Source organism: Schistocerca serialis, chromosome 5, assembly GCF_023864345.2.
Source record: "Schistocerca serialis cubense isolate TAMUIC-IGC-003099 chromosome 5, iqSchSeri2.2, whole genome shotgun sequence".
NCBI lineage: Eukaryota > Metazoa > Arthropoda > Insecta > Orthoptera > Acrididae > Schistocerca > Schistocerca serialis.
In genome coordinates this window covers 231,747,425-231,771,334 of record NC_064642.1, presented here as the reverse complement: position 1 = coordinate 231,771,334, position 23,910 = coordinate 231,747,425, and the positions used below count along the sequence as shown (strand labels likewise).

At 38.6% G+C, this 23,910-nt stretch overlaps 1 protein-coding gene across 6 annotated transcripts in view; it reads left to right on the top strand.

Annotated features, from left to right (window-relative positions):
* LOC126481228 (endoribonuclease Dicer-like) overlaps window positions 1-23,910 on the top strand; it is a 446,265-nt gene that overhangs the window by 261,652 nt on the left and 160,703 nt on the right. For all 6 annotated transcript variants that reach the window (XM_050104838.1, XM_050104837.1, XM_050104839.1 and 3 more), the window contains exon 14: window positions 5,047-5,269. In XM_050104838.1, coding sequence (XP_049960795.1) covers window positions 5,047-5,269 — 223 coding nt within the window. The remainder of the gene's footprint in view (window positions 1-5,046; window positions 5,270-23,910) is intronic.

The window sequence follows — 23,910 nt, the reverse complement described above, 5'->3', positions numbered from 1 at the left end:
GCATCGACAACGCCGAAAGCCAAAAAGTGTTGCCGCAAACGCTTTTCATAATCCTCCCAATCTTCAGCGGCCTCCTCGTAATGAGGGAATGGAGGCGGAGAAGAGGAAGACAGACGATGAGTAAGCGACGTCGACAATACCTGAATAGCAGCCGTCAGCTGTGTTTGTTGTGCCTGAATAGCAGCCGTCAGCTGTGTTTGTTGTACAATGAGCGCTTGCATAAGCTGTTTCATGTCTGCCCCGTCACGAACACACTAATCCACAACGCAGTGAAAATATCCGACCTCGTCGCCAATAAGTATTATAACCTTTAATCACCAATAATTGCGTGGATATTCAAACACACTCACTTAGAAACAATAGCTTGTTACATGATAACAACTCAGTATCTCTTATTCGACTGCCGTGCCGTGACATGCGGCCGGCGCCGTTCGTAGCTAGGTGGCGCTCCCGCGCTCAGCCGAGTTGCGGTGCGCTTCTATTGCCGTTTGCGCGTACTGTCGTGGCGGCACTGTTAAATGTCGTGGCACTGTCACAACAAGAAGAAAAGACTAACCCTTAAATTATATAACTTAATAAATCCTCATATGGGTTACACAGAGACATGACTTGCTGGCTATGTTGGTGAATGTCAGATTACACATACTAAGTTCTGACCGTCAATCCTCACTTCTTCCTTGTATTTTTTCTGATTTCATTACTTCTTTTACTTCTGCTAGGGACTTGTTGATGTGAAAAGTGCCAAGCTGCACTGTAGTTTGGAATCCATGGTAAATGAAACTATATAGTTTCAGAAACTGTATCAAGTCTCAAACATATATGATTTACATATGCAGGATGCAGGCTGAAGCGATAAATGAAAATTTGTACCATGGCTGCGATTCAAACCCGGGTCTCCTGTTCACTACACAGATGCGATAACCATTACACCACCCTGGCACAGTGGCTTTGTTAAACTGCCAGGACTACTATAGCATGCCTCCCTCCTCAATCCAAATTCCCACTCTTGACTCTTCTGATTAGGTATCATCCTAAACTCAAACAGCATTGCAGAAGCTCTCCATCTGTTTTTAATAGCACATTAGCATCAAATTAAATGGGGATCCTGCCAGAACTCACATGTAGGTGGTTTAATCAAATGAAACAATACGGTTCCAGAGACCTTTTCAAGTCTCAAACATCCATGATATATATGTGCAGGCTGAAGCTATTCTCAACTATTAGAATCATATCCTAATCAAATTCTAGTGGTTGTCCAGTCATTTTTAGCATTGTATCCTTAGATAATCCAGGTGCAGTAAAATACCAAGACAGATCTAATTTGTGTGCTTTTATACAAGAGGCATAGTGGCTAGCACATCTGCCTAGTGCACAGAAGACCCAGGTTTGAATTCTGACCTTGGTACAAATTTTCATTTGTTGGCCCAGTCTGCATATACTAGATCTGTTCAAAAAATTCTGGAACTTTGTCGACAAAATTTTTCTTTACTTACCTTTCGCTTACTGCGCATGGTCTCCTTCAAAGTACTCTCCTCCACAAATGATACACCGCTCTTAACACTGTTCCCACTTCAGGGAGCAGTCCTGGTACACCACTTGCTGGATAGCGGAGTGCCTTCTGAGAATTTTCTTTTATCTTGACTATCACTGCAAATCTTTGTCCTTGCAGTGGTGTTTTCAACTGGGGGGGGGGGGGGGGGGGGGGGGGGAATCTGCAGGGGCCCTGGTCTGGAGAGTACGGAGGATGAGGCAGCACAGTGATTTTGTTTTTTGTACAATAGTCAAGCACCAACAGGGATGAATATGCAGATGCATTGTCATGATGCAAGAGCCACTTTTCATGCTGTTTCCTTCTCACATTTTCTCGCAGGCATCACAACATGTCCTAATAGTACCATTGATTAACAGTTTGTCCCTGTTTCACGAATTCTTGCTGAACAAATTCTTCAAAGTCAAAGAAAACTTATCAGCTTTGATATTTGACCTAACCTGATGAGATTTTTTTGGTCTAGAAGAATCTTGCCCAACCCATTATGAAGACTGAACCTTTTTCTGAATATCATAATCATAGACCAACACCTCATCACCAGTTATGATTCTCTTGAGAAACATCTCATTCTCATTTGCGTGATCCAAAAGCTGTTCAAAGATTGCAAGGCGAAAGTCTTTCTCGTCTTGACTCGTGAGCCATGGGACGAACTTGATGGCAACATGTTGCATTCCGAGGTGATGTGTCAGGATTTCGTTACTTGATCCAACTGAAATGTTACATTCTTCTGCAATCTCTCAGTCAGTCTTCGATTGGCATACACAGTTTCATTGACATACCTGCACAAGTGTCGTTGGTAGACATCGAAGGTTGTCCTGAATGAGGGTCATCCTTAACTTCCATTCAGCCATTTTTAAACTATGCCAGCCATTTGTAACACCTAATAAGGCTTAAGCACTCATCACCATAGGCTTCCTACATCATTTGATGTGTCTCTGTAAAGGGTTTCATGCAAAATTTAATGCAGACACATTACTCCTCTAGCTCGAAATTCGCAAACTGTGTAACACAACATTCTACTCAATAGAGTGCTGAACAATAACTAACAGGCATACAACAGTGAAACTTCTGGCAGTTAAATATTAAACATGGGCGTGTGCAGGGATGCCAACTGCATTTTACACCTACACACCATTGGTGTGAAATTATGAATGTTCCAGAATTTTTTAAACAGACCTCAATATACACCATGTTACACAATTTGTCACCCTCTAACCAGATGAGTAAGTCAATTGGAAGGTCAGAGGAAGGCAATGGCATACTGCTTCCAATAGAACCAGTAAAGCATTGTGTTGTTCAAACCAACCTTCTGTTTAAGGACAACTTTATTGTGCAAAACAACAAATTAAATGCTACACAAAACAATTAGAAAATCAAAATTAATGCGTAATGGTGAATACATATTATATAATTCAACAGATAAAGTAAGGGTGTGTGAAATGTCACAGAAAATAAAAACAAATTGTTGCAAACGGTTCATCATGTAAAAATGCAACACAATCAGATACAAATAAAAATTTTATATGCCATTAAAAGCAATGGGCACATAAATAACTTCCTTGCTGGTGGTACGGAAAATATGAAAAGGTCAAAAATTAATTAAAATAGTCAATGTGACAACTGTAAAAGAAACACATCTAGTTAGTCAATGCAGATCAGTACTGCCACATAAAATGAAGTAGCAAATGGAATAAAATAATTTAAAAGTTTATACTCTGCAGGCATTGATAGTATTACCACAATGACACTCTGTGATTACTCATTTGAAGCAGTCAGTTTTACTTAGCTGAAGGTAATTCCAATTTATAGAAAAGTGAGAGCAAAAACATAAATTACTACATTCCTATTACTGTATGATTATTTCATGCATTCCAAATTTATACACGACAAACTTATGTAATTTAAAAACAAACATAAAATCTTATGTAAGGAATAAATTGGATTCAGAAATGAGAGATCATTGATAACTGCTGTCCAAGAGTGCATTAACTGCATGCTAAACCCATAAGATAAAAGAGAAATAATATGAATTTTAATGGACTTTGACATTCTTCATGATCAAAGGTTTTGATGAGATTTTTCTGATCAAGCTTGAAAAGTATGGCGTTAGAGACTTGCCCAACAGAGGGGCCATTTCTTTTCCAAGTAATCTTCAAACAGTTGAGCATTAATTACTCCACTGTAAAACTTAAAATATATAGTTATTAAATATATGTGAGAGTATAATCTAAAAATATATGGTATGTACAACAGGCAGTAATGAGACACCATTTCTTCCGTTGCATATAAATAATCTGAATTTAAATGTGGACCCACATCTGCTACAAGATAAATCTAAACAATAATCATCATGTTCTGTAAACATGTCATAAAATAATTTTTAGATGAGCACAGAGTAATCTACAGTCAATAAAAAGTAAGCAGCTAATTGTGAGACTACCATGGAAAAATCCAGGGTTCAGTCCCCAGTCGGCCCTAATATTTTTTCTGTTATTTTCTTCACTGATAATGTTTTGTTAACAGAAAGAAATGCCAAAACACAACATGATAGAGAGCCCATATTAAGCTGTAGGTTTCCTTATAACTGTCTGAGTAAGTAGGATCAAGTTTGAAAGAAGACAGTGGCATACCACCTTCAGTAGGATCATGTTCTGTATGGCACTGTGATGTTCAACCTTAGAAGATAGTATTTTATTATTATTTAAAGTGAAGCTGTTTCTGTAGAATTTCACTGTGTTAAAAACAAGGGTCTTTTTATCCAAAGTATCTCTATCTCTTTTTCAGCCAATTGTAAACGAACGGTACAGAAACAAAATTCTCCTGACTCAATAATTGAACAATTTGCTGACATTTGTATGCTCACGTCTGTTGCCCAGCACCATATGGTGAATAGTGAGCTACACTCATATGACAGTTTCTCACATGTTTGGTGCTTCAGAGATATTTTTTGTGTATTACTGCTTATAATATATTTCTATAGTTGAGCGTTTATTGTTGATCTGTGACAAATCCATCGAACTTTTACTTTTCATTAAATTTTAAGTTCATACCTTTAGTGTATACATGTGACTGATTTATATTCATTCACGTGTAAAACACACAGAAAGAAGTTGTGCTACTTTTGTTAATTGCTCTGACACTTTTGTGCCCTCTTCTCTGGTGCAGGAGTGGGAGGGTTGAAGGATTCCTGTTATTTCAGTTCATGTCAATTGACTTCGCTAATACCCTCCAGTGGTACCCAGATTAATGTATTTGTACTATAACTGTACGGAAAAGGAAGTATTCACAGTTTCAGGTTTTGATGAGGGTGAATGTGTGCACAAATATACCAAAGAATGTGCTTCTAACAAAGATTTTATGACTCATTTCATCATTGTCATCATCTTCACCATCACCACCATCATCATCAGTAATACGGTGTTTGTGATTGTATTGTTAGTTGTAATAAGGGAAATGGGGTAAACATTTCCTCTAAAGGTAAATTGTTCTCATTTCAGGACTTTCTATTTCCATTATATTCTTCAGAAGGGAAACTCAAAGTAACAGTGAGGAACACTCACAAACTGTACACATTAAGTAAAGAGGAAATATGTCATTGTGAAGAATTCCATCAGTTTATTTTTCGTAAGGTGCTGAACATTGTAAAGCCCTTCATGTGTGTCGACCAGGAAAGAAGAGATCATTCGTATTTGATTGTGCCTGTCAGGAAATCAGAAAATGGTGAGTTTCATAAAAACCTTTTAACACTTACACACACACTTTTGTATTCAGTAGATGTCTTAGTGAAAGTACATAAAAAGGCTCTTTTTTTTTAGATATCCCATATTTTTACAGGAATAGCACTGTACAAAACTATGAAAAAGTCATATAAACACACATCAGGAAAAATGTAGTTGTTGAGGTGTGGGGCATTTTACTTGCTTTGGGGATGTCAGTTGTTCATTTCTTATTGATTGTGTTTGTTTGTGTCTTTATATAGTTTTCGAGTGTGGTCCTTCGTAAGACTTGGAACAGTCTCATACATCAGCCATTCAATATGTATTGTTTAGAGTTTGTGCTGCCATCGCACAAAATTGGCGATTGTTTGGAGTTAAAATATAATTGTGAAATTAAATATCCTGAGGTCCCATTACATATGAAAAAATGTTGTTCCAGTAGCTTTCAGACATGGATCATTTATAACAAAGAGAAGGAATCATAGTTGACATCACATATTTCGCATGCCTTTTATGGAGGTGTGAATGTTGTGGCAAGTCACAGATGATGCTGAAGCCAGTGCATGGAGAATTGAAGCTGTTAAAGGCATCTAAACCACACTTGTTAAGCGTCCTGTTCTGCATAAGCAGTTACTTATCATGTCCATTGCAGTGTGTGTAAGCTGTCAGACCATAAGACCACCATGCCAGATTACTGATCTGACTGTGGATTCTAATAAGTGTAAATCTGCAGTTCACAGCTTTTGTTTTGTTGATGGATAAGGTGTGATTTGTATAGAGTTCAATGATATTTTACCACAATAGCCATGTGTGGGCAGATGCAAATCCTAGAGTGAGCTTGGAAGCAAGGCATCAGTTTCACTTCAGTATCAATTTGTGAGTAGGAATTGGAAGCGACTGACTTATGGGAACATACATTTAGCAAGCAGATTAATAGTTCATTATTTATCACTAATTTGTGCGTGTCAGATTACTTGCACTATTGAAGAGTGTTACCATTGTAGAAAGACAGTGGATGTGGCTTATGAATCACAGGGTACCACCTCACTTTCTGCACCCTGTACTATAGTGTCTGACACAAATGTTCAGTGAGTGATGTATTGGTCCAAGTGGTCTGATATCATGGTCTCTTTGTTCGCCTGTCCTTAATCCCTTAAATTTCTGTACTTGGGACATTTAAAGGCATATCTAAGAATTCGTCTATTGAGTAGAAGGAGTTGTCATTCAGAAATTCTTTTAATTTGCTTTTAAATGTTGGTTGGCTATCTGTCAGACTTTTAATACTATTTGGCAAATGACCAAAGATTTTGTGGCAGCATAATTCACCCCTTTCTGTGCCAAAGTGGATTAAATCTCACTTTGGCACAGAAAGTGGTGAATTATGCTGCCACAAAAATCGTTGGTCATTTGCCAAATAGTATTAAAAGTCTGACATATAGCCAACCAACATTTAAAAGCAAATTAAAAGAATTTCTGAATGACAACTCCTTCTACTTAATAGATGAATTCTTAGATATGAAGTAGTAACTGAAAAAAAATTAATTAATTATTTTGGGTAAAGAAAACTTATGTTGAAGTGACACGTCCACATCATTACGAAATGTCGTATTCATGATCTATGGAACAAGGATTAATGTATGTATATATGTATTTTATGTATTCTACATCCATCAACAAAATGCACTTGTTACAGGACTGTGTATCATGCATGTAATGAAAACCTGAGGGCAGCCAGGTGTGTGATCAACACTGTAAAGGTCACTTTGAAACACTGTGTACAATTCTTGGTCAAAATTCAGATTTCCAAAGTTTCTTTCCAGAGAACATACTGTTTTTCAACTTTTATGTCAGATTATACAGAATATGAATGACAAAATATTGCCAGCTAATATATTCTTGTACTTAATAACAGATCCAATATAAGGGAAAAAATAGATTGCTGCTTACTGTAAAGATGACATGTTAAGTCGCAGACAGGAACAGCAAAAAGAGAATTACACATTAGCTTTCGGTCGCAGGCTTCATCAGAAAAGGAAACACACACACACATGACCGCCATCTCCGGCAGCTCGAACCAGAATATGTGTGTTTCTATTTTTGATGAAGGCTATGACCGAAAGCTAATGCGTAAGTGTATTTTCATTGTTCCTGTCGGCATCTTAATGTGTCATTTTTACAGTAAGTGCCAATCTATCTTTTCCTTATATTGTTGATATTCCAACCTAGAATCTCCATTATGTAATAGAAGCTCCCATGTATTTGCGTGGGTTGTGTTACTCCAGTTGTGACTCATTGATGCTATGTTCTTACATTTTGTGGAGTTCAGTCGTATATTTCCGAACATTTAAAGCAAGTTGCCAGCCTTGTGTCACATTGAAATGCTGTCAAAATAAATACACATGGATATTTGTGCAGGGTTTCTTAGATAGTACTTAATTATAGATTACTATAGATGTGCAAAATATCTGAGGTTACTATTAATGTTTTCAGCCAGGCATTGTAAGGTTGCAACACAGTTTCCTGTGGCACACGTGAAGTTATTTCTTCATCCATCAATAACTCTCCGTCGCAGATATACTGTGTCCTCCTGACCAACAAATCCTCATTGTAGTCAGAAATTTTATATACTACCCAATAGGACTGTAGTTTTGTTAATATGCATTGGTGTTCTGCTGAGTCAAATGTGTTTCAGAAGGTACGAAAAGCTGCATTCACGTAATTGTTTTGATGATCCGCGTTCTTGGAAGCTGTGCTCTGTACTGATCAACATGGAGGAGGTAATTCTGTTTGAAATACCTCATTATGGTTGAGCAAAGAATATATTCTAATAATCTGAAGAGGTGGATGTCAGTGATACTGGAGAGTAATTTTGTGGATCACTTCTACATAGAATGGTGGTGATGCAAGTTGTGTTTCCTGCTATCCACTAGGTGCCGCTTTTTTTCCCCATAGAGAGCTATGGTATATCATAGTTGAGATTGGGCTTAACTCATGGGAAATTGTGTAATTAATTTTTTTTATAGAATCTCTTTTTTTTCTTGCCCTGTCTGGCTGTAGTGAGTATGCGACACTTTGGAAAGCATGTTCTTCCCTTTCATCTTGTGGCAGGGGGTCTCAGTCCATCTCCTTACATAGTCCATGGTAGCAATGAACATCTAAATCCCCATAAAAGCCGCTCTGTAACCAGAAAATTGTTTCCTCCAAATTATAACTTCCAATAAAGATTTCGAAGCAAAATGAAGAGCAGATTCCTGTCTTGATTAACGAGATTTTTTGTAACAGAAATTTCAGTTCAATCAATCAGTCAATCTCTTTATTCATCTGTGAACAATATACATTGTATGGATGTAGTCAATTACAATATAGTTTCTTATCTTTAATTTGTTTCAAAAACTTGGATAATAAATACAAATATTTTATATCAGTATATATAAATAATATTACTTTTCCATATTCAGATATTCTTCAATGCTATAAAAACTATGTGTTAGTAAAAATTGTTTAAGATCTACCTTGAATTTATGGAATTCTTTAATTTTCTTTATTGTAGAAGGCAATGCACTAGAAAGTATTTTGGGCTGGTAGTTTACACTTTTTTGGTAGAGTGCTCCTTTGTGGGTGTCTCTGTGAAAAATTATCCTTTTTCCTTGTTTCATGGTTATGAACCTGATTATTTAATGTTGAAAATTCCTGGTGAGCTTTCAGAAAGCATACACATTCATAGATGTATATGTTAGGAGGAGTTATTATTTTAAATTCTTTACATATTTCCCTGCATGATACTCTGCAGGGAACCCCTTTCATAAACACTCCCATCACAGCACAAGACATTAAACTTATCCTCTGGTCCAAACGCAACACGGCCCCTGGTCACGACTGTATCACCTACCGTCACCTTCAAGAAAGCCCCTATTCCTTCCCGACTGTCCTCGCCCATCTCTATAATGTCATCCTCTCTACTGGCTTCTACTCTGACCTGTGGAAGACCTCCCACGTCCTCTTATTCCTCAAACCCAACAAACCCCTTCTGCCGCGTCTTCCTATCGTCCCATCTGCCTCACCTCCATCTTCAGTAAGGTCTTTGAATCCATCCTCTCCCACCGTATCCACTAGCACCTTGCTCAACACCACCTCCTCCCCCTTACCCAGTGTGGCTTCCGACCCTCCTTCTCTGCTGAAGACCAACTCCTAAACCTCGTTCACCTTCTGTCCCTCCAGCTCAACTCCCGTCGCTCCGCCATTTTTGTTTCCCTTAACCTCCAAAATGCCTATGACCGAGTATGGCATCCCGGTCTCCTCTTTAAATTCCAAACCTATGCCCTGCCTATCAATTTTGTCCATCTGGTCGCTTCCTTCCTCTCGTACCGTCCTTCCTGTGTCACTCCACAACACCAACTCCCGTATCTTTTATCCCACGGCTGGCGTTCCCCAGGGTTCTGTCCTCTCCCCTCTCCTTTATCTCTTGTATACGGCTGATATGCCCAAGCCACCCCCACCAGTCCACCTTCTCCAATATGCTGATGACATCGCCTTCCTGGCTCTCTATCCTACCCTTCAACGGTCCCAACGTACCCTCCAAACGCACCTTAACCAGCTCACCACTTGGTGTAACCAGTGGTTCCTCTGTCTCAACGCCTCCAAAACCCAGGCAATCATCATAGGCCGCACCACTTGCTCCTTTCGCCTCCATGATTTCTACCTCACCTTTTATGGTCGTCCCATACAGCTCACCCGCTCCCTGAAATACCTTGGCCTCACCCTCGACCGACACCTCACCTGGACCCCTCATCTCCACACCGTCCAGCAGAAAGCCCATTCCCGCCTCTGCCTTCTGAAACTCCTGTCTGGCCGGACATGGGGATTGCATCCTTCTACCATCCTCCACACCTACAAATCCCTCATCCGTCCTGTCCTCTGTTATGCCAGCATTGCCTGGATCTCCGCCCCCACCCGCTTTTACAATTCCCTCCAAATCCTGGAACGCCATGCGCTCCGCCTTGCCTCCCGTATCCGCCTTTCTTCCCCCACACGGCTCCTGTATGAACTGATCCCCTTCCCCCACCTCCTCCTGTTCCTCCAACATCTCCGCATCCTTTACCTTGTCCGCAGGCTTGATCCCCCCACCCTCTGGTTTCCTCCTTCCTCTCCACCCCCCGCCCATTGCCACGCCTCTATCACTGTATCCCTCCCTCTCTCCACCTCCACACCCTCCATCTCCTTCATCAGGGCAATTTCCAGCGCCTCCCCCTCCCGGATGATGAACTTCGCCGTGACATCTACCCTTCCTTCCAACTATAACCTGGCCTTGTTCCCCCCCCCCAGGGCCCCCTTTTTCCTCTCCCCTCCTTCTCCCAGAGCGGATTTTCCTCCTCCTCCCCCCCCCCCCCCCCTGAGACCCTGCACCCCATACATCCCTCCCTACCTGGCCCTCTCCAGCACGCTCCCTGCCCATCTCCCCCCTCTCTTCCCCTCCCTCCCTCCCTCCCTTCTTCCGGTCTCCCTCATCTCCTTCCGCCTGGAAGATCCTCCGTTTTGATCATCGTCAGTGTGCCACATCAGTGTTGTGTTTAGTGCTGTTTCTCCTGTGCGTCAAGAGGTGTGATTTTAATTGTGTACTGCCTTGAGGTTCGCCGTCAGTGTTTGTTATATGCTACGCCATCCGTCAATACCTTTTATGCTCCAGTCATACTGTGCCTTGTGTTCTTTTAATTGTCGCAGTGTGTGGCTTTTTGTGTGTGCTACTTTTAAACAGTTTCTTATCTCCATTTTACAGTCACCCCATTTTTTGTCTATTGCTTTCCATGATGTTCCCCCTTTTTTATATCTATGTTCACCATATTCTCTCCTTTGTTATTTTTAAATGTCTTCTATTGTTTGTTCTATGTCTTTAAAGCTTGTTTTGCCGTACCTGTATTTCCCCAGAAGATCACACCATATCTAAGCAAACTGTTCATGTAAGCATAATAGGCATACAGAAATGATTCAGTGTTGCAGCATTCCTGAAGCATTCTTAGCACATTGCAGCATTTACGTAATTTTTTACTCAAAACTTCTAGACGCTTTTCCCATATCAAGTGCTCGTCCACACATATACCGAGGAATTTTGTGTATGGAGCTTGTGCAGTAACATAGTTCCCTAACTTGGCTTTTACTCTTCTTCTAGCTTTACTTTTAATATTACTGAAATTCATCAATACCGTTTTATTGTTATTTATGATCAAAGCATTATCACTAAACCATTTTCCTGTCTCATTTATTGTCCTAGAGACACTCTGCTGTAGACCATCCTCAGTGTATCCCTTTAATAAAAATGCTAGTGTCATCAGCGAACATCATCGTTGTTTCTGCAACTGCCGGATGGTTTGGCAAATCGTTTATGTACACGAAGAACAACAGAGAGCCTAACACGGAACCCTGGGGCACTCCATAGCTAGTTTTTTTTTGAAATCTGAAAGATACTCTTTGCCTTCATGCCATATTTATACTTGCTGTTGTCTATCAGAGAGATAAGACTTGAGCCATTTGAAGGCAAGTCCCTGGACCCCATAACATTCTAGTTTCATAAGCAATAAGTCATGGCTGATTAAATCAAATGCTTTAGATAAATCTGAGAATATTCCACAGCTTAATTCGTTCTTGTCCAAGGCATTTAGAACTATTTTCATGAATTGGAAGACTGCCGTTTCTGTGGATCTGTTCTTTCTTCTTTCTAAACCCATTTTGAGCATTAGTCAGTATTTTATTTTTATTTAGGAAGTCAGCTAGCCTTTCATACGTTACTCTTTCAATTACTTTAGAGAAAACTGACAATAATGACACTGGCCTATAATTATTTATGTCAGCTGTACTATCCTTTTTATGAAGTGGATTTGTTATGGAGAGTTTTAGTTTTGATGGGAACACCCCTGTCCTGAAAGAAGTATTAATAATGTCAGTTAGGTGAGTATCTATACTGGTAGAACTAAATTTGATTACGTTCTCTGGAATTCTGTCAGTACCACAAGACATTTTATTTTTTAGTTTATTAATAGCATTTGTAACTTCACATTCTGTTACTGGGTACAGAAACATTGTCTTTTCACGAGTTGGTACTGTTATGTTTTTGTTAATTGAATTGAACAGACTTTTAATAAGGTTCAGGGCTATGTTCACATAATGTTCATTGAATATATTGGCTACCTGTTGAGCATCTTCTATCGCTTTACCGTCACTTTTAATTTTGAAAATATGGGTCTTGGTTTTACATTTTCCTATGCTATTGTTCCCCCCCATGAACCATGGACCTTGCCGTTGGTGGGGAGGCTTGCGTGCCTCAACAATACAGATAGCCGTGCCATAGGTGCAACCACAATGGAGGGGTATCTGTTGAGAGGCCAGACAAATGTGTAGTTCCTGAAGAGGGGCAGCAGCCTTTTCAGTAGTTGCAGGGGCAACAGTCTGGATGATTGACTGATCTGGCCTTGTAATACTAACCAAAATGGCCTTGCTGTTCTGGTACTGCGAACGGCTGAAAGCAAGGGGAAACTACAGCCATAATTTTTCCCGAGGGCATGCAGCATTACTGTATGATTAAATGATGATGGCGTCCTCTTGGGTAAAATATTTCCGGAGGTAAAATAGTCCCCAATTCGGATTTCCGGGCGGGGACTACTCAGGAAGACGTCGTTATCAGGAGAAAGAAAACTAGCGTTCTACGGATCGGAGCATGGAATGTCAGATCCCTTAATCGGGCAGGTAGGTTAGAAAATTTAAAAATGGAAATGGATAGGTTAAAGTTAGATATAGTGGGAATTAGTGAAGTTCGGTGGCAGAAGGAACAATTGTTTTGGTCAGGTGAATACACGGTTATAAATACAAAATCAAATAGGGGTAATGCAGGAGTAGGTTTAATAATGAATAAAAAAATAGGAGTGCTGGTAAGCTACTACAAACAGCATAGTCAACGCATTATTGTGGCCAAGATAGACACGAAGCCCACGCCTACTTCAGTAGTGCAGGTTTATATGCCAACTAGCTCTGCAGATGATGAAGAAATTGATGAGATAAAAGAAATTATTCAGATAGTGAAGGGAGACGAAAATTTAATAGTCATGGGTGACTGGAATTCGAGAGTAGGAAAAGGGAGAGAAGGAAACATAGTAGGTAAATATGGATTGGGGGTAAGAAATGAAAGAGGAAGCCGCCTGGTAGAATTTTGTGTAAGCATAACTTAATCATAGCTAACACTTGGTTCAAGAATCATGAAAGAAGGTTGTATACATGGAAGAACCCTGGAGATACTAGAAGATACCAGATAGATTATATAATGGTAAGACAGAGATTTAGGAACCAGGTTTTAAATTGTAAGACATTTCTAGGGGCAGATTTGGACTCTGACCACAATCTATTGGTTATGAACTATAGATTAAAACTTAAGACACTGCAAAAAGGTGGGAATTTAAGGAGATGGGACCTGGATAAACTGAAAGAACTAGAGGTTTTACGGGATTTCGGGGAGAGCATGAGGGAACAATTTACAGGAATGGGGGAAAGAAATACAGTAGAAGAAGAATGGATAGTTTTGAGGGATAAAATAGTAAAGGCAGCAGAGGATCAAATAGGTAAAAAGACGAGGGCTAGTGGAAATCCTTGGGTAACAGAAGAAGTGTTGAATTTAATTGATGAAAGGAGAAAATATAAAAATGCAGTAAATGAAGCAGGCAAAAAGGAATACAAACGTCTCAAAAATGAGATCGACAGGAAGTGCAAAGTGGCTAAGCAGGGATGGGTAGAGGACAAATGTAAGGATGTAGAGGCTTGTCTCTCTAGGGGTAAGATAGATACTGCCTACAGGAAAATTAAAGAGACCTTTGGAGAAAGGAGAACCACTTGCATGAATATAAAGAGCTTTGATGGAAACCCAGTTCTAAGCAAAGAAGGGAAAGCAGAAAAGTTGAAGGAATATATAGAGGGTCTATACAAGGGCGATGTACTTGAAGACAATATTATGGAAATGGAAGTGGATGTAGATGAAGATGAAATGGGAGATATGATACTGCGTGAAGAGTTTGACAGAGCAGTGAAAGACAACTGAGTCGAAACAAGGCACCCAGAGTAGACAACATTCCATTAGAACTACTGACAACCTTGGGAGAGCCAGTCCTGACAAAACTCTACCATCTGGTGAGCAAGATGTATGAGACAGGCGAAATACCCTCAGACTTCAAGAAAAATATAATAATTCCAATCCCAAAGAAAGCAGGTGTTGACAGATGTGAAAATTACCGAACTATCAGTTTAATAAGTCACAGCTGCCAAATACTAATGCGAATTCTTTACAGACGAATGGAAAAACTGATAGAATCCGACCTCGGGGAAGATCAGTTTGGATTCCGTAGAAATGTTGGAACACGTGAGGCAATACTGACCCTACGACTTATCTTAGAAGAAAGATCAAGGAAAGGCAAACCTATGTGTCTAGCATTTGTAGACTTAGAGAAAGCTTTTGAAAATGTTGATTGGAATACTCTCTTTCAAATTCTGAAGGTGGCAGGGGTAAAATACAGGGAGCGAAAGGCTATTTACAATTTGTACAGAAAGCAGATGACAGTTATAAGAGTCGAGGGACATGAAAGGGAAGCAGTGGTTGGGAAGGGAGTGAGACAGGGTTGTAGACTCTCCCCGAGGCTCTTCAATCTGTATATTGAGCAAGCAGTAAAGGAAACAAAAGAAAAGTTCGGAGTAGGTATTAAAATCCATGGAGAAGAAATAAAACCTTTGAGATTCGCCAGTGACATTGTAATTGTGTCAGAGACAGCAAAGGACTTCGAAGAGCAGTTGAACGGAATGGACAGTATCTTGAAAGGAGGATCAACAAAAGCAAAATGAGGATAAAGGAATGTAGTCGAATTAAGTCGGGTGATGCTGTGGGAATTAGATTAGGAAATGAGACACTTAAAGTAGTAAAGGAGTTTTGCTATTTGGGGAGCAAAATAACTGATGATGGTCGAAGTAGAGAGGATATAAAATGTAGACTGGCAATGGCAAGAAAAATTTGTTAAAATCGAGTATACATTTAAATGTCAGGAAGTCATTTCTGAAAGTATTTGTATGGAGTGTAGCCATGTATGGAAGTGAAATGTGGGCGATAAATAGTTTGGACAAGAAGAGAATAGAAGCTTTCAAAATATGGTGCTACAGAAGAGTGCTGAAGATTAGATGTGTATAATGTGCCTCCACGAAAAAACATAAATTTCGGTAGTAAAAGGAAAACTTGTGCAAGTTGTAAGACTGAAATACAGAAGCTGAATGAACGGATATCCAGTCAACAGTTTACAATAGACGCTCAAAAGGTGGAAATAAGTAAACTACAATCTGAAAAACGTGAGATGCTAATGAAGAAAGAAGACTCGGTCTCGGGAAAATGGAAGAGAATGACTGAAGGAAGTTGTACTCAGAAGGTAAAAGATGTGAAAGACAGTGAAAATTTAGTGCAAAAAAACTCTTTTGAAGTGCTTTCTGCCGTGGATTCAGTGAACACGTCAGAAAGGGTTGAAAAGTTGGAAAAAAAAGTAGGCAAACTGTTGCATGTTGTAAGTAGGCCAAACAGTGAAAATACTGCGTCAGGAGATATTCTGATAACTCCGAAAATAAGTGTGCACACCTACACTCCCACAGACTTCAATGCAACAAAGGAAACTACATTAAAAACGTATCTCCAGCGAAACTGAAAACTGAAGAACATTTAGAATACGTGCGGCAAAAAAACAACACTAAGGTGAGAAGAAGAATCTGAAATGCTCCGGTTACAAAAAGTGTGAAACACAAAACAGTGTGTGTTATGTGATAGTCATGGCCGTAAAATTTCCGCAATGTTGATGAGAACATGTAGTTTCAAGGCATCTGGTTTCATAAAGCCAGGGGCTCCATTGAGTGAAATAACGGACCTAACATCAACTGGCGTAGCTAGTTTGAATAAAGACAATTTAGCCGTGTTAATAGGAGGATCAAACGATGTCTGTAGAAACGGGACACACAACGTGATTACAGAAATGAGGAAATGTTTAAATAATTTAAGCCACACAAATGTACTCATTGTGAACATCCCGCATCGTCATGATTTACCACCCTGGTCGTGTGCGAACCGCGAAATTAATGTTGCAAACGAGTGTATCACTGAAATATGCACTAACTTTAAGAATGTCGATATTGTAGACATAAACAGATTGGAGCGAAGGTTCCATACAGTCCATGGACTTCATTTAAATACGCCAGGAAAGAAATTACTAGCCGAAAAAATATGTACTCGCATTTCGAAGAAGAGTGAAGTAAAAAGTATAAGTGACAAACAAATGGAGATTAAGAAGTGCTTTAGACGAGTTCCAAGCTGTGCCATCGGCCAAACGCAAATTACCAAGTGGTTTAAACCGATTAGGCAAGAAACAATCAATCAAGTCGTCAGCCAAACGAAAATTACGAAATGGTTTAAACCGATGAGGACAGATTTGGATGAAGCAAAACTTATACAAGCTCCAGAAGTTAACTCACCTGCTGATTGCCACCAGCAAACAGAAGCCACACACAAGAAAGATACAGAAAATTTTTTAGGGTAAGTGCTGTATTAGAAATGCCATTAGATAAAGAATCAGAAACCGTATCAACTAAAGTTACTAAATACCCAGATTTTGCTATACTACACCATAATGTTCAGTCACTCACAAATAAAATTTCCATGTTTGAAGCACTACTCCAGTATGCACTAAACATAGACATAATTTGCATTACTGAACATTGGCTACAAAATGACGAAGTAAAATTAACCTCAGTCTCAGGATATAGATTAGCAAGTCATTTTAGCCAAGAGTTTTCCAAACATGGTGGCTCTGCTATCTTTGTGAAAGAACAAATAAAGTTCTGTGATGTCAGTAAAAGTTATATTGACTCAATTGAAAAAGACTTTGAACTTTCCATTACCAAACTGCCAGAGCTTAATTTCATAGTTATTAACATAGACAGAGCACCAAGTGGAAACCTGTCAGTCTCCATGAATAAACTAGAGGTTCTGCTGAACAGGATCAGTACACTAAATATGAAGATAGTGCTTTGTGGGGATTTCAATATTGATTTTTCAAAAGACAGCAGCAGCAGAGATGCTTTGATAAATATGACCAACACATTCAATATGATCCCCACAATACACTGTCCAACAAGATTAACAGAATGCACAAATTCCATTATTGACCAAATATTCATCTCAGAAACAACTTACAGATTCACAAGCAGAGTACTGAGCATGGGTTATAGTGATCATGAGGCACAGCTGCTGTGTATAGAAATGCCAATAAGTAGTAACAGTTCCGGAAAAGTAGTTGAAAAAAAGAACCTTTTCTGAAGATAACATTAGAATTTTTAATCTCTTACTGGCGAAGGAAAACTGGGAAAGCGTCACCACTCAGAACAATGTTGATAGCATGTACATGAGTTTTCAGAGCATCTTTCTTCACTATTTTAATGTAGCATTTTCAAAAGTAGTAAAAACAGTAAAACCTAACAATAATAAGCAATGGGTAATTAAAGGCAAAAAAAATTCCAGTGAGAGAAACAGATTTTTGCAGTACTCTTGTAAGAAATGTAGAGTAACCCAAGAATTCGCAGATTATTGAAAAGCCTACAAAAGAATCTACGGTAGAGTAGTCAAAGAGGCAAAAAATATGTGGAATGACAATTTGATAAGAAACTCATCTAACAAAATGAGATCCACATGGAGAGTTATAAAGAAAGAAACTTGTAGCTCAGTGCCAAAGAAAAAGAATGTATCATTAACACTAGAAGGCTCAAAAGTCACAGACCCAAATTCAGTTGTGGAAAAATTCAATGAATACTTCACCTCACTAGCTGAAGACCTCCTTCAAGTACACTGTCAAGGACCAGTCCCAAGTTTCTCCAGTAAGTCAGTGATCTCGACTGCTTCTATGTATGTGTATGAAACAAACCCCAATGAAATTATAAGTAAAATTAAATCATTAAGCAATAAAGTGTCAAGTGGTCTTGATGAAGTACGTGATTTCATATTAAAAGCATATGCTCATCACATAGCAAACCCCTTGGCAAAAATTTTCAACCTCTCTTTAAAAACTGGTGTATTCCCAGATATTTTTAAAATAGCAAAAGTTTCACCACTGCTAAAAAAAGGTTCTTCTGAAAAAATATCAAACTACCGACCCGTGTCACAGTTAAGTTCCTTCTCAAAAATTCTAGAAAAACTCTTCTATGACAGGCTTTTAAGTTTCATAAATAAATATGCACCTCTTACTGTACAACAACATGGTTTTAGAAAGTCTAAATCTACACAGACAGCAATTTTCGAATTGTTAGACTGCATTTTAAAATCCCTTGATCAACATAAAGTAGCTGCAGGTATTTTTCTAGATCTATCAAAAGCCTTCAATGTCCTGGACCATAACATTCTGCTCGAAAAATTAGAAAGACGAGGAGTAAGAGGTGTAGCACATAGCTGGTTGTGTTCATACCTAAAAAACCGCAGGCAGAAGTATCACTTCAGTATGAATTCAACAAAATGAATAAAACAAGAAACAACTCCTTTCTTTCTAGGGAATTACCAATAAAATATGGTGTACCACAGGGCTCAGTCTTAGGTCCACTACTCTTCTTGATTTATATGGACAACTTAGTTGAATATATGAGTCCCACAAAAACTATCCTGTTTGCCGATGACACCAGCATATTGCTCACTGGATCCAGTCCAGAAACTTTGCGGTCCACAGCAGAAAGTTCTATGAAAAGACTTTCTGAGTGGTTCACAAAAAACAAACTTGTTATAGTTATAAATACTGAAAAAACTGTGTGTGTCGATTTTCATTTAATTCCTCCAACTAATCAAATGTCTATTCAAGCCCAATTAATAAATGATCCCCTAGCAAATGTAAGTGTCACAAAATTCTTGGGTCTTTGGGTTCAGCAAGACTTAAAGTGGGACACACATATAAATAACTTGTGTAGAAAACTATCATCTGTTTGCTATGGCCTAAGAATTTTAAAGGCTACAACAAGCAAAACAACAGTACTGCAGGCATACTATGCACAGTTCCACTCACTAATCAGATATGGGATCATTTTCTGGGGATAATCAACTCACAGTGTAAAGGTTTTTAGAATGCAAAAGAGAGCTTTAAGAATAATTTGTGGCCTTAAAAAGATGGAGTTCTGTAAATCCCATTTTACTGAGCTTGGTGTCCTAAATGTTCCAAGTTTATTCATTTATGAAACTATCTTGTTCACTAGGGACTACCTCCCGAAAACAGGCAAACTGCTACAGAACAAAAGTGTACACAACTATAGTACCAGAAGGGAATCAAATATACATCAAAAATATCACAGAACAACCACATATCAGAGGAGCATAATTAACATTGGTGTAATACTACACAGTAAGATACCAGAGGAAATAAAAAATACTACTCATCCAATATTTAAAGCTAAACTAAAGGCATTTCTAATAAAGCACTGTTTCTATTCTGTCAGAGAATTTCTGAATAAGTAACAAAATTAATTGTAGTACGTACCTAATTTTAATTGCTAATACTATGCATTATTGTAACTTATCTTTGACCTGTCCAATATCAATTGTACAATTTGTGCTGTATGATAAAACTGGACCAATAAAAAATCAAATCAAATCAAATCAAATAGACCCCTCTATATTTCCTATAGTATGGTTTTATTGTTGTATTTATTTTAGCATGTTTGCTTAAGTTTCTAAGGGTGGTTGCTGATTTTTAATCCCTTGTGTTATCCATGTGTTTGTCTTCTCACTGACTTTAATTCTTTTTAATGGAAATAATCAGTGAGAAAACAGTCATACTTTTTGTCTGCATCATCAGTTTGTTCTATGCCCCACTGCACCCTTTTAGCATACTATTAAACACCCTTATGTTGTTTGCATTAATAAGTCTTCTTTGTACATATTTTTCAGTGACTTTGTATTTCTTATTGTTCTTATGCCTTATCATCACTTTTAAAGCCATATGGTCAGAAAAGCATGTATCTGTATCTGTTACTTCAACACTGTACTCACAGCTTTGTTGGTAAATATCTGATCAAATATTGTTTCAGACCCATCCCCATATCAGGTAATTTCCTACACTGTAGTAGGTTGCATGTTGTATGTGTTAAACAGATTTAATAATCCGTGAAATCTTCTCGGGTGATCAGCCGAGTAAAGGCGTCGTCTTCTCGCAATGTTTCGAAGGGTTTCGTACCCATCATCTTCGCTTGAAGATGATGGGTACGAAACCCTTCGAAACGTTGCGAGAAGACGACGCCTTTACTCGGCTGATCACCCGAGAAGATTTCACGAATGGAATACGCCGAGAAAGTCTCAAATCAGATTTAATAATTGTACCATGCTCTTATTACTTTTGTTAAAATTAATGTTTAAGTCACCAAGAACTATTGTGCATTTTGACCTGCCTCTCAAATCATTTAAAAGATCATCTATATAATATAAGAATTGGGTAAAGTCACCTGATGGGGTCATATAGATGCAAGCAATGATAGTTCGCAAATAGAACATTCAAAATCTTTTTCTGCGCACTTCACCTTGCTAAGTTTTACCTCCTTAGATTTAACATTACTTCTAACATAGATGCATACACCTCCACATTTATAAGTTTCCCTGCAAAAGCTACTTACTAAATCAAAGTTTGGTATATTTGCTGCACAAATCTGAGTGTCCCAAAGCCATTGCTCACTGATACACAGCCAGAAACCTTCTTAAGCTTACAGTTTAAAATTACTTCCAGCTCACACATTTTGTTGCCTAGTCTGTGTACATTCTGATACAGCAAAGTCAAGCCACCTAGATTTGGTGCACAGCTCACTTTAGTGTCCCCTTCAGATTTTGACCAAGTCTGACACATTTCAGGCTTGGTCAGCCTTATATGTTTCCCTGAACTGGTTCTGAGTTTTGAGACATATGTTCCAAATTGCTGATGCAAGATAATTTGTTATTTACCATGCTAAGTATTCCACTTAGGCCTCGACCATGTCTTGTATGACAAGTTCTCAAGCAGTTAAGATTGTCAGAGGGTTCATGGTTACAACTGATACATTCCTCAATATCTACAAGCATTATATTTTTAAACTGTTTGCATATTGTTTCAAAATATTTGTTAGCTTTGGTTATTTCTCTGTTTACACATGATGATTCAATTAAATCGTAACAGTGAGGTATTTTAAATGAGGTGTTTGTTAACCTGCCCAGTGTAGTCTTCAGAGCTGTTGTTGCTGCAGCTATTTCATTATGGTATACATCATTGGAACTACCTATAAGAACTGCGAAGTCACTCCTTGACAAATTACTGCAATCTTCAGTGTTGATGAGGATCTGGTTGAATCTTGCTCCAGGTTTCACTATGCCATCAATTTTAATGTTTTTTGGGTTGTCAGGGTCTTTGTTTTTGTAGCCACCCCTCTTCCAAAACCATCAGATTAGATTCTGATGTGTGTTGTTTTTTCTCTATGTATTTCTTGACTCTTCGTTTTTGTAGCCATCCCTCTTCCAAAACCATCAGATTAGATTCTGATGTGTGTTGTTTTTTCTCTACGTATTTCTTGACTCTATGCCTTCAATTTTAATGTTTTTTGGGTTGTCAGGGTCTTCGTTTTTGTAGCCTTCCCTCTTCCAAAACCATCAGATTAGATTCTGATGTGTGTTGTTTTTCTCTTCGTATTTCTTGACTCTGTGCTCCATATTGTTCTTTATCTGTTGCATTTGATACATTGTTTGTTTTATTCAATTTCAAAACAGGCACCATCAAGTCTGCATTGCTGCAAGATTTTTTGCTGTGTTCCTTTTTCGATGATTTAAATACATCTGCGCTTTTTGTGCCACAGTCCATGTTTTTCTGCTTCGTGTGTTTGGCTTCAGATGTGATTTTGTGAACTTCATTATCTTCAGGTCCATTATAATCGGGTATGTTACATACTTTAGGCCTAATAGTTTTCTACCTACAATCGTCACAGTTCCAGTTTTTTATGATTATATCCTGTCCCTTTAGTGAGGGATCTACTTTTCCACATTGAAAATGTTGGCCCTGTCGCCTGTATTTTTACTAGTCAAATTTTATGTTATCATATCACTGTACAATGGAGATTCACATTGTTGCCTCCTTAACAATATTATCACAAAACCCATTCACTGGACTGATCACAGAAGACTCTGTAAGTCCATCTTATCTTTATACAGGATGGTTGTGGGACCTTTGCTGTTCAATATAAAATGTTAGATCAGAAACACCTTCATCCCTCTGTATTTCCAATTTTATTTTATTTTATTTTTGCTACCACTTTCGGCATTACACTAAACAACCTTTAGGCCCAGGCACAGATTTTTATCTTTTGCCAGTTTGGTTTGAATATTTGTGAGACTGTCTGTAAGTGATGATTGAAGGGATCACATTGTTAAAAATAAGTCTATGGATACTGTATGCAGGCACTATTTCGATTGTATGAGAGATGGGATTCCTCCTACATGTTGGTCAGGGCCACACAATCCTCTGTCCAGTCCTCTTGTCTTGCCCTGCATTAAGGCTACATTTCAATAGAGGGGCCTGAGGGCAGTGTTGTGTAATGCTGAAACTGGTAGCAGAAATAAAATAAAACTGGTAACATAGATGGCTGAAGGTGTTTCTGATTTGACATTTTAGATAACAGATGTGTTTCTGAAATTGAAGTGTGCTCCTCCGTTAAGCTGTGCTCAGCAAGTGATGATAATCCATCATGGCTGAATTTTAAATTGTGTGCATGTTCAGTGCAATATACACAGACAGTGCTGTGTCTGTATAATGTATGACAATGTATGACTTAATAACACTTGCAAGGAATTGGAGATGTTCCAGATTTTCGAAAGCCTACGTTATCTTTCACATTTCTCAAAAGATTTCTTATATCTGCTGCTGATTGGAAGATATGCTTGATTCCTTTCCAGTTCAGAGCCTGGGGTGATTCTTGTGGAGACTGCACCAGCAATAGAAGGGCAATCTGGGAGCTTTTCCTTTGATCTTGTTTCCGCATCTCGTGTTCCTCAGTTCCTTCTTAGTATCTTCCCTCTTACAGCCATTAGAAGCAAAGATCTTTCCAGACAACCCAGCACCATCATTAGGTTGTCCTCAGAAATATAGTTTTCCCCTCTGTGTCAACAATGACACACAAAAAAATTGCTGTCATGGTAATGGCATCTCATCACTAGCAAGTAACACAGCCTTACAAAATAAGCGAAGCATCCAGAAGACATGATTGGATGTCAGTGTATTTTCATACACAGACACAACATTGGTTGCTATGTAAATGATCTGAGTTGCTATTGTCTGTAACTTGTAGAACACGGAGTGCATTGTTGGTGTTTGTGTTTAGTGTTGTTACCAAGCCTAATAGGGTATATAAGAGGCATGAAAAGCGTCAGCTGTTGAGCGATCATTGTAAGGGATATAGATATGCCATGTACTCATGAGAGATAACATTATCAGCACCTGAGAGAGTTTGAAAGGGCCCCCAGTGTCAGTGACCATTCAGCTAGCTGGTCGAACCGTGCAGTATCCACATTTGTGGGACATTTGGATGTGATAGTGGCCTGATGTTGTATTGCAT